This window comes from Dipodomys ordii, unplaced genomic scaffold (assembly GCF_000151885.1).
Source record: "Dipodomys ordii isolate 6190 unplaced genomic scaffold, Dord_2.0 Scaffold5, whole genome shotgun sequence".
Lineage (NCBI taxonomy): Eukaryota > Metazoa > Chordata > Mammalia > Rodentia > Heteromyidae > Dipodomys > Dipodomys ordii.
In genome coordinates this window covers 27497623-27508517 of record NW_012267221.1, presented here as the reverse complement: position 1 = coordinate 27508517, position 10895 = coordinate 27497623, and the positions used below count along the sequence as shown (strand labels likewise).

At 38.7% G+C, this 10895-nt stretch overlaps 1 protein-coding gene across 2 annotated transcripts; it reads left to right on the top strand.

Annotated features, from left to right (window-relative positions):
- Positions 1-700: 700 nt before the first annotated feature.
- Positions 701-8907, top strand: Fkbp7 (FK506 binding protein 7). 2 transcript variants are annotated; one of them, XM_013028322.1, is made up of 4 exons: positions 701-972; positions 1853-2004; positions 6513-6643; positions 8702-8907. In XM_013028322.1, the coding sequence occupies exons 1-4, from the start codon at positions 764-766 to the stop codon at positions 8861-8863; spliced, it is 654 nt and encodes a 217-aa protein (XP_012883776.1). In that variant the 5' UTR covers positions 701-763; the 3' UTR covers positions 8864-8907. The 2 variants fall into 2 exon arrangements, with proteins under 2 accessions (XP_012883776.1, XP_012883768.1); XM_013028314.1 differs by having other exon boundaries at positions 6510-6643.
- Positions 8908-10895: the final 1988 nt, after the last annotated feature.

The window sequence follows — 10895 nt, the reverse complement described above, 5'->3', positions numbered from 1 at the left end:
TCTCAGAACCCAATCCTGGCCATTCAAGAAGCTTCTGGCTCAAGAAGTCTGGGTATTCTGTTAGAAATGAAGTGAACTGATGTGTAGACATGTAATTCTGTAATTCGAATGAAATTCTATGTTACTGAATGAAAATAACTGACCGGTATAGTGTTTGCAGTAGGCTCTCTATGTTTGAAAGGTATGCATCCTAAAATAGGAGGGGGATTGAACCAAATGCCCAATACACAAATTTCCTTTTTCCCGTGGACAAATTCAGATCTGAAGTCCAAGATCAGAAAAGCAATGTCGCTTTCCTATACTGCTGCAGGGCCCCAAGGCAAGGGCGGCCCCAAGAGGAGGGGGACAGAAACGCGAGCCGGCAGCAAGTCTGGAATCCCAGCTTTTACCAGGCAGGAGGGAATAGCTGCCTGGCCGTTTGAAAGTCCTAGAAGCCATCAGGTTGCATGCGTGTGACCGACGCAGCCTGGAGCCCTGTAATGCCTGAGACGCTGTTCCTGAGAAAGGGCTTCACCGACACCGCAGAAATACCCAGAGAAACATCCGCCAACCACCATAGCAACACACCCAAGAGTACAATTGGGCAGAAAAGCCTCCTGGAGTCTTAGAGGCGGGGCCCGAGTGACCACGCCCCGAAGCCACGCCCCTTTCCTTTATGACGTAGAAGAATTCCTGCCACGCGTCGGAATTCAGCCCCGGGGAAAGCTAACCAGCCTTACGGACGCATTTGGGAGCGGAGTCGGCGGTGCCTGCTCCCAGCACCATGCATTTCTTATCCACATTAGCCTTTTTCTTTTACCTGTGGGGACTTTGTACTGCTCAGGGACAGAAGAAAGAGGAGAGTACAGAAGAAGTGAAAATAGAAGTTTTGCATCGTCCAGAAAACTGCTCTAAGACAAGCAAGAAGGGAGACCTGCTAAATGCTCATTACGATGGTTACTTGGCTAAAGATGGCTCGAAATTTTACTGCAGGTAAGAGATGCTGCAAACTGCCTCCCCACCCCCACCTTTGTCCAGTTGATGTGCTTCAGATCTTGCCTTTAAAATGACTAGAAGTCTAATCATTTTGTCATTTGAAAACATTAGCTCAATAAATGGCCTCCCCCAAAACACTACCTCCTCCTCCACCTTTAACCCTTAGGACCCCTAGAACTAATTTAAGGGACTGCCTGTAAAGATATGGACACTTTCCCTTTGCCCAGAGTTGGCATCTCTTTCCAGAGAATTTACACAGGATAGCTGAAGCAATTTATGCTAGCCTTCATGCTGGGTGGGGCCACAGTGTCTCTACATTCACTGTAACTGTGCCTTCCCTAGTAATTTCCTTTGAGCCCTGTCCTCTTGCCTGACCGCAAGTCACTGGCTGCCTACTCTGATATGATGGTTTATTACTCTCAGCACAATGTCTTTATCTATGCCATTACCCGGAAAAATAGGACTGGGGAAGGTAAGTTATTCCACTTTAGAAGAAAATAGATTTAATCAGAAGAGATACTGTTTTAAATTGCTATTACGTTGAAATTTAAGGCTAATCTTACCCTTCATGCCTAACAACAAACTCAGAGAAGTGAAATGAATTGCTAGCAATGAATCTAGTTAAAGGCAGGAGACCCACTGAAAAGTGCTGAATCGTTTTCATAATGATGAACATAAAGAAGAAAATGAGATTATTCCCAATATGTAACTTTGTGATACTTCTTTCTGCCATTTATAGGGAAATTTGAGCAAACATTTAATAAGAGGGTTGAGAAATAATGTGATTATGAGAAAAGAAGTTACCATGTAAAATCAGTTGTATTTTGAAGTTTTGTTTCTTAAGATCAGCTTACGTTAGTATTGTTTTCTATTATAGCCGGACGCAAAATGAAGGGCACCCTAAATGGTTTGTTCTTGGTGTTGGACAAGTTATAAAAGGCCTAGATATCGCTATGATGGATATGTGCCCTGGAGAGAAGCGAAAAGTGATTATCCCTCCTTCATTTGCATATGGAAAAGAAGGCTATGGTAATGTGTTTAATATTTATTTCTCTTGTTAGTTCTTGTTAAAAATAAATTATAATGTTCTGCATATGTATCAAAAAACATGAAAGCAAGTCTCAAAGAGATATTGTACATCATGTTCACAGCAGCTTTATTCATAGGAGCCAAAGGGGAGCCAAGTATCTAGGGACAAAAGGTAGAAAAGCAAAATGTGGTATTGTATGTACAATAGACTATTACTCACTGAGTAGACACTACTCACTAGTCACAAAGCCGTTGCATTATAAAGGCAGAATTTCACATAGGTGCGTATCTACTTGCATTATATTTGAAAAACTGTTTGAGAAGAAGCCTAAGGATCAAATGTAACATGATTTCCTGTCACTGAAAAAGAAATTTTATCATGTACCTATATTAATTTTTCTAAAATTTAATGTTGCAGAAAAAAGGGAAAGTTTTTTTTGTTTTTATTTTTACTATCTTTACTTGTACAAAAGGGTCTCAGTTTGTGAGTACAATGCATATTGGTCAATGTCACCAAGAAAGAAAATTTGATGGAGGGATAAGCAGCCTGACAGAAAAGTTCCTCCTTGTATCAATGAGGCCCCTGTTTCCTATTGCTGTGTGAAGGCTACACAGAAAGAACCTTTGCCTCCTGCTAACTTCACCTACTAGAAATATTTAGCAGATAATCAATGATTAGCTTTCTATGATAAGATATTGACATTACTACTCTATTCCCAAATATTTTGTAGAGATGGCATTACTTCATTGAGGCTATTAGTTGTAGGGTGTGGCTCAGGGGAGACCACTGCAGCGCCACCTGCATACACAAAAAGCTCCCATGGGGTCATAACTTTATTTGTAAAGGAACCTGGGAAAGAAGTAAAACTGAAGATAGCTAAATACCATCTTTGAACTCATCTCTTCCAGTCACTTATATTTTTGTTTCAGTTTCCTTCTTTCATGTCATTTATCAGGGGCCTCCACATTCTACCTACCACTTAGAGCACCCAGTCTTCTATCTGCCAGTGCACTCACATTCTTCCAGTAGGTGCCCATCATAGGTCCATTACCCTTAAGCAAATGACTTCTTTATCCTTTTAATAAACTAATTTGTACTTAGATAAGAATGACTACCCCAGCTGCCTAAGCTATTAATAAACCAGACCTACTGCAGACTTATAGAAGTTTGATTTAAGAAAATTAGTTCATGTTCAGTTTGGAGTGTCCTCAATTCATGCACATCAGTAGGAACACACCAGCACCTTCATTTTACTCAGGGGACCTGAGGCTCAAAAAAGTGTGTACATTGAAACATCATGGTTAACTATTAGTCTACCCATATTACAATATCTCTTGGATAAGATTAAAACGTATAGGGGCTCAGTGGTAGAGCGCTTGCCTTGCATGCCTGAGGTCCTGGGTTCGATTCCTCGGCACCACATAAGCAAAAAGAAAAAATCTGGAAGTGGCGTTGTGGCTCAAGTGGTAGAGCGCTAGCCTTGAGCTGAAGAGCTGAGGGACAGCGCCCAGGCCCAGAATTCAGGCCCCATGACCAGACCCAAAAAAGAAAAAAGTATAATATAGATTGAAACCATGTAAACAAATAGCTTGTGGATTGCATAGCTTTTTAATAGTAAATTGTTTTCAAAACCTAACATTAGCTGTGACTTTATTTTAGGTAATACTTGAAGAACTCTTTCCTCTGCAAAATGTCCTTGCCTCGTGTTACTGACCACTCCTGCATGTCTTGAAATGCATGTGACTTTTTAGTGCTTTCACTAATGATATGTGGTATGTACAAATACCTTACATTAACATCTGTCTCTAAGTGATTCTATAATGAGTGCATATTTTTCTCTTTCATACTTTAATTTTTGTAAGAAAAATAGCTGAATAGAAATATTATTTATATTTACAAAATAATAGTTCAGAAATTCCAAGAAATTTGAAGAAGGGGAAAGAGGGTTTGTATTTTCTATCCTAGGATCACTACACAGAATAGGAATGGGTTTTGTGAACAAATCACCCTTGAATCTATCTCTAACTCCTTTACTATTAAATCAGGTGACGCATAGGATGTTAGATTAAGGCGTGAGACACAGAATGCATGTGTAAGGTGTTCTATGCCCTAGCTTTGGAAATTGCTGGTCCACTTCTCCTTTTGACTGTCATTTGCATTGTTTTCTGTTTTAACTATAGAACTATTTATCAAGAATTCCCTACTTTTTCAATAAGAAAAGAAATTGATGCTTTTTTCAAAGGACAAACTTGCTCGCTTTCACTCATCCCTTCAGCAGGTATTTGAGTGCCTGTAATAGATCAGGTAACATGTAAGTGCCCAGGAATGCTTTGGAGACACAAGCTATCTGTTGGCTCTTAGCAATTCATTTTTGCCGGTCTTTTTCATGAAATGCTTATCTGAAATAGCCCATAATTTACCAACATTATCTGCTGCATCAGCTCAGAGGCAGCCAGTGTTCAGGCCTATAATCCTGTCTACTCAGGAGGCTGAGATCTGATGATCACAGTTCAAAGTCAGCCTGGGCTTGAAAGCCCATGAGAATCTTACCTCCAACTAACTACCAAAAAGCCAGAAGTAGGGCTGGGAAGGTGGCTCAGTGGTAGAGTGCTTGCCTTGCATGCATGAGTCCCTGGGTTCAATTCTTCAGCACCACATAAACAGAAAAAGCCAGAAGTGGCGCTGTGGCTCAAGTGGTATAGCGCTAACCTTGAGCTGAAGAGCTGAGGGACAGTGCCCAGGCCCAGAGTTCAGGCCCACAACCGACAAAAACAAAAAACAAAAAGCCAGAAGAGAGCTGTGGCTCAAGTGGTAGAGTATCAGTCTTGAGCAAAAAAGCTCGTGGACAGTGCCCAGGCCTTGAGTTCAAACCCTAGGCCCGGCACCAAAAACAACAACAACAACTTAGTATCTAAAATATTTTTATTGTGATTATAAATATGTAAAATTGCTTCTGGATGTTTCTCATTGTACTTTGTAATATCCATAAATAATTTCATTCCATATTAATATTTTTTATTTGTGCCTCTGAATAACTACAAAATAATTTTTCTAGCGGGGCACCAGTGGCTCATGTCTATAATTCTAACTACTCAGGAGGCTGAGATCTGAGGATCACCATTCAAAGCCAGCCCAGTCAGGAAAAACTATGAGACTCTTTTCTCCAATTAACCAGCAGAAAACAGGAAATGGCACTGTGGCTCAAGTGGTAGAGTACTCACATTGAGCTCAGAGTTCAGGGACAGCTCCTAAGCCCAGAGTTCAAGCCCCATGACAGACAAAAAAAAAATCTAAATAATTGCTTTCCTACACTTTGAAATTTTTCTCATAGACTTCCTCTACACCATTCTGCTCTATGATGACAGGGCTGTAATACTGTAATAATAAACATGCTATAATTTGTATCTATTTTAATTAGTAAATGTGTCAATGTAGGTTCTTTGAACTGACTTGGTTTAAAATACATATGGATGGCCAGGCTCTGGTGGCTCATGTTTGTGGTACTAGCTCCTGAGGAGGTTGAGGTCTGAGGATCACAGTTCAAAGAGAGCCTGAGCAGGAAAGTCCATGAAACTCTTTTTTGGTGGTGGTGGTGGTGGTGGTGGTGGTTGTGGTTGTGGGGCTTGAACTCTGGGCCTGGGCGCTGTCCCTCAGCGATTCAGCTTAAGGCTAGCACTCTACCACTTGAGCCACAGCACCAATTTCTGTTTTCAGAGTTGTTTATTGGAGATGAGTGTCACAGGCTTTCCTGCCCTGGCTGGCTTTGAACCAAGATACTCAGATCTCAGCCTCCTGAGTAGTTAGGATTACAGGCATGAGCCAACAATGCCCAGCACTTTTATATAATCCAAACTGATAAAAATGTATTCCAGGGACACAACTTGCTTCTTTTTGTTGTTGTTTGTTTTTAATGTATCTAAAATGTACTATGTGATTTTTTTCTCTTGTATGTTCTTCCCTCACAGTATAACCCCTGTTTTCACTGTATTTGATATCAATGCCCTGCATCTTGTATATACATTTTTCTGATTTGAGGAGGGGAAGGGAAATAACAAAATGCTGAAACAAAGATTCAGGTTGACCCATTGTAACAATGAGATGTACAAGATACTATGTAGAAAACCAGCTTTACAAGTTAGAGGGGGAGGGAGTAGTTGGGGAGGTGGGGAGGAAAGGGATGGTAGGGGAAAAACAAAGGAGGAGGTAACAATACTGGATAGAAAATGTACTCATTACCTTACTCATGTAACTGTAACCCCTCTGTACATTATTTTTACAATTAAAAAAACATAAAAGGGGCTGAGAAGTTGGCTCAGTGGTAGAGTGCTTGCCTTGCATGCATGAGGCCCTGGGTTCTATTCCTCAGCACCACATAAGCAAAAAAGAAAAACAGAAGTGGTGCTGTGGCTCAAGTGGTAGAGCACTAGCCTTGAGCTGAAGAGCTGAGGGACAGCGCCCAGGCCCAGAGTTCAGGCCCCATAAAAAAAAAAATGTATTCCCTCAGCAGAAGGCAAGATTCCACCAGATGCAACATTGATATTTGAGATTGAACTCTATGCTGTAACCAAAGGACCACGGAGCATTGAAACATTTAAACAGATAGACACGGACAATGACAGGCAACTTTCTAAAACTGAGGTAATTCAAATTTCTTTTTTCCATTATAATATAAATACATACTGTGCTGCAAACTGTATTTTTCAGTTCTATCTAGCAGGGAGTCTGATCACTGTAATAGAGCTGTTTACTTCAAAATCTAAACTCTGAGGAGAAAAACCTGCATTTCGAATGCAATGCTTGAGAATTACCCTTTTCAATTTTACCTTTGTCCTGATAAGAAGATTATTAAAATCTCAAACTATTTATCTGGACAGGGCTCTTCCAGTTTCTAAATGATAGGAGTACATATCTTTTTTCCAACAGCATTGTAAGAATTTATTGTAAGGCAAATAATCCCAACGTAGAGGATGGTGAGAATTACACACAAAGAGCTAGCAAAAATGAGCTAGCAAAAGTTTGAGCTGGGTAGACCAGCAAGTTGGCAACTAGAGCGAAGAATTCAGATCCACCCATTATGAATTTAGGTACTCATTCGAACCTTATAAAAATAAAAAAATATGCTGTCTTTTCTATTTTCTCAGAACAGGATACTTTCATAAGACATAAGGATATGAACTAACTGCAAAAACTAACATAGCTGCAGGAGGCAAAATCAGGACTGTAACCTGCTCCTTACCCTTGAGTACTCCATGCTGCTATATGAATGTTTCCAGGGTTAATGCTTGTTTTATTGGATCCTAGCACCTTACCTAATTCCATAAGTCTGCACTCTTGTTTGGAAGTAATTGAAAGTTCATACTCAGCCAGGTACCTGTGGCTCAGGCCTGTAATTCCAGCTACTCAAGAGGATGAAATCTGAGAATCATGGGGTCTGTAAGACTCTTTATCTCCAATTAACCACCAAAAATCTAGAAGTGGAGATGTGGCTCAAGTGGTAGAGTGCTAGCCTTGAGCGAAAAAGCTAAAGGCATTTAGACCCTGAGTTCAACTCCTATTACTAGCGCGTGCGCGCACACACACACACACACACACACTCACACAGCCACATTTGAGACAGTTGATACATATTTTATTATAGTACATTACTTGTTTTAAGTCTATTCATGGTGTATTGAGTTTTGATATGTATCACTAAAAACTTTTTAGAAGATAATTCTAGCTTTCAGAGTTTTCTTGCCTCTAGAATGTCCTAGCCTTCCCAAACATTATCTTCAGACTATTATACATTGCTTTCCTCAGTTATTTTAGCACTTTCCGATAGAATTATAATTGAGCCACATGGTAATTTTGATTCTTTTTGTAATCACATTTCAAAATGTAAAAAGAAAGTTGGGCCCAATGGTATATACCAGTAGTCCCAGACACTCAGCTGAGTCAGAAAGATCCCTGGAACCCACAAATTCCAGAGCAACCTATGAAATATAACAAGATTCTTTGGGGAAAAAAAGAAGAAAAAAAACAAAGATAATATGTAGGTGAAAATCTGACAATTACTGTTAGATTGTAAAAGTTATGTAGACTTGGAGGAAAGCAATAGAAGCATAGAAAATTTTACTTCAGAGTCCATAGTTTGATTTTATTGATTATACATATAAATTACTCATTTATCTTAGAGATTACAGAAATGCTAGCATGGATATTATTCATTAATGAAAGCTCTTAAGACTGACTTTTCCTTTGACAATGTGATCAGTATAGATTATTGAAAAGCATTTACTTTCAATAGAATGTAATATATCTACTATTAACCAGGATTAGCTTATTTGAGTACCTGTTTCTTTTCAAAAATTGCTTCAAAGGGGGCTGGGAAGATGGCTCAGTGGTAAAGCGCATGCCTTGCATGCCTGAGGCCCTGGGTTTGATTCCTCAGCACCACATAAGCAAAAAGAAAAAAGCAGGAAGTGGCGCTGTGGCTCAAGTGGTAGAGCGCTAGCCTTGAGCTGAAGAACTGAGGGACAGCACCCAGGCCCAGAGTTCAGGCCCCACAACTGGACCAAAAAAAAAATTGCTTCAAAGGTTAAAAACAGTATTATTTAATGTAAAATGTCTTTGAGCTTATTTATTCTAAATATCCCTCAAAGTTACTGGAAATTTCTAACACTGTTGTAATAAAGAAACATTCTTTTGGCCTTCTAGATTGATCATTACTTGAAAAAGGAATTTGAGAAAGATGAGAAGCCACGTGACAAGACATATCAAAATGCAGTTTTAGAAGATATTTTTAAGAGGAATGACCATGACAAAGACGGCTTTATTTCTCCCAAGGAGTACAATGTATACCATCATGATGAGCTATAACATATTTTTACCTCTATATTTTTAAAGCAATTTATTGTACATAAAGTCACTTTTCTCTAAATTGTGTTTCTCTAAATTGTGTTATTTTTCCATGATGGGAAGATAATTTTTTCCCTCCCATGACTGACAGAAAAAAAGAAAAGGAAAAAAAAGAAAGATTGCTCATTGCTACAAATGAACAAGTACCAGATTGAGATGTGTCATGATCAAATTATCATGTGGTCCACCTTATTGAGAACAGTATAGGGGATGGATGATGGAAAAGAGTTGTACCAAAAAAAGAAGGGCACATATATGATCATATAAGATTCTGTGTAGTATGTATGTGGGCATTGGTCCAGCAATAAATGGCTCTGCTCAAGATACATGAATTCAAGGAAATGGTACTGTGGCTCAAGTAGTAAAACACTCACCAGCGCAAAAGAAGCTTAGGAACAGTGCCCAGGCCCAGAGTTCAAGCCTCAGGACTGGGGCAGGATTGGGGAGTAGATAAATGGGTTCAATATAAACGAAGCTGTTTTCTGTTTTCTGAAACTTGGTCTTCCCAAACCATTACTCCTATTTTAACCACTTTAAATATATTGCTAGGAATTCAATTTAAAACAATTTAAAAGTATAGAACATAAATACTATATATGCTTACGTAGAATTTAACATTTTATCATCTGTTCTTTCCTCCTAGTGTTTTTATTCCTATCTTTAATTTTCTAACTACTCTTCACTTGCTCAATCATCAGCTCTTACCAGCTCTTTTCCTTCAGAAAACCATGCCTTATTGAAGTAAACTACATCTCCACCTGAATGATCCATTGTTTTTCATTCAATGTACTGTTAAACTTACGTTTTTAAAAAAGCATAACAACCTGGCTGTGATGATACTTATAATCCCTGCTCCAGAGGCAGGAATATTGTTGTTTATGGCAAACTTACAAAAGAGAAGGGGGAGATACTATTTGGAAAACAAACTAAAAACAAAATATCTTGGGTCAAATGGTACTGTTCCAAATATATGCTATTAAATGAATAAAAGATAATACCCTAAAAGTTTTACCTTTAAATAATTTAAAAATAAACTCATTCTACATACATGTAATAATATACAGATATTTCGTTATCTATGTGATTTGTATGCATTTACCTGACTCAGTGCTGTGACTACATTTTCAGTGCTATGATTTTTAACATTTTTGTAACTTTTTAAAATATAAAGGTGGCTAATTCAGGATGGATGTATAAAAAATTCAATTGTCTTACAGAATAGAATGGAAGGTAGCTGCTTAGGAGGCTAAGGCAGGAAGATAGCTTGTGGATGGTAGTTTGAAAACAGACTGGGCAACATAGCAAGAGCCCATCTTAATGGAAAAAGATCTTTAAGAACTGTAAAGATCTTTAAACTATGAAAAAGATTTTCCTTATTTTCTAAGAACAAATAGACTTGGTCTACCTTCCTTAAATCAAGTTTGAGATGTTAGATCTTCAAGAACTTTAAAATGACAGTAGTGAGTTTTATGAAGACATTTCTTATTTTCTAAGAACTAATAGACTTGGTCTATCTTCCTTAAAACAAGTTTGAGATGTTAGATCTTCAAGGACTTTGAAATGACAGTAGTGAGTTTTAGCAAGACAAAATTAGTGAGCATATGTATATCATCTCATACTCCTATCAGTCACACTATAAGCCATGTATGCAAAACCCCAGGCTGAGTTCAGTGTTTTCAATTTGATACTGCAATTAAACATTTAGGATTACATTAAATTATTAACACATTTTTCTCCTTTTACCAGATCCAGGGCAATAGTAAATAGTAAAGTCACTTGTATATTCTTGGCATCCTTGAATATGAAATTAAAATATGATTAAAAATAAAATTGGGGCCTGGGAAGGTGGCTCAGTCGTGGAGCACTTGCCTTGCATGCATGAGGCCCTGGGATTGATTCCTCAGTACCACATAAGCAGAAAGAAAAAAGCCGGAAGTGGCGCTGTGGCTCAAGTGGTAGAGCGCTAGCCTTGAGCTGAAGAGCTGAGGGACAG

Coding starts and splice junctions, on each gene's coding strand:
- Fkbp7 (XM_013028314.1), top strand. CDS start 764: ATGCATTTCTTATCCACATTAGCCTTTTTCTTTTACCTGTGGGGACTT. Junction 973..1,852: donor GGCTCGAAATTTTACTGCAG/GTAAGAGATGCT, acceptor TTTCTATTATAG/CCGGACGCAAAATGAAGGGC. Junction 6,644..8,701: donor GGCAACTTTCTAAAACTGAG/GTAATTCAAATT, acceptor TTGGCCTTCTAG/ATTGATCATTACTTGAAAAA.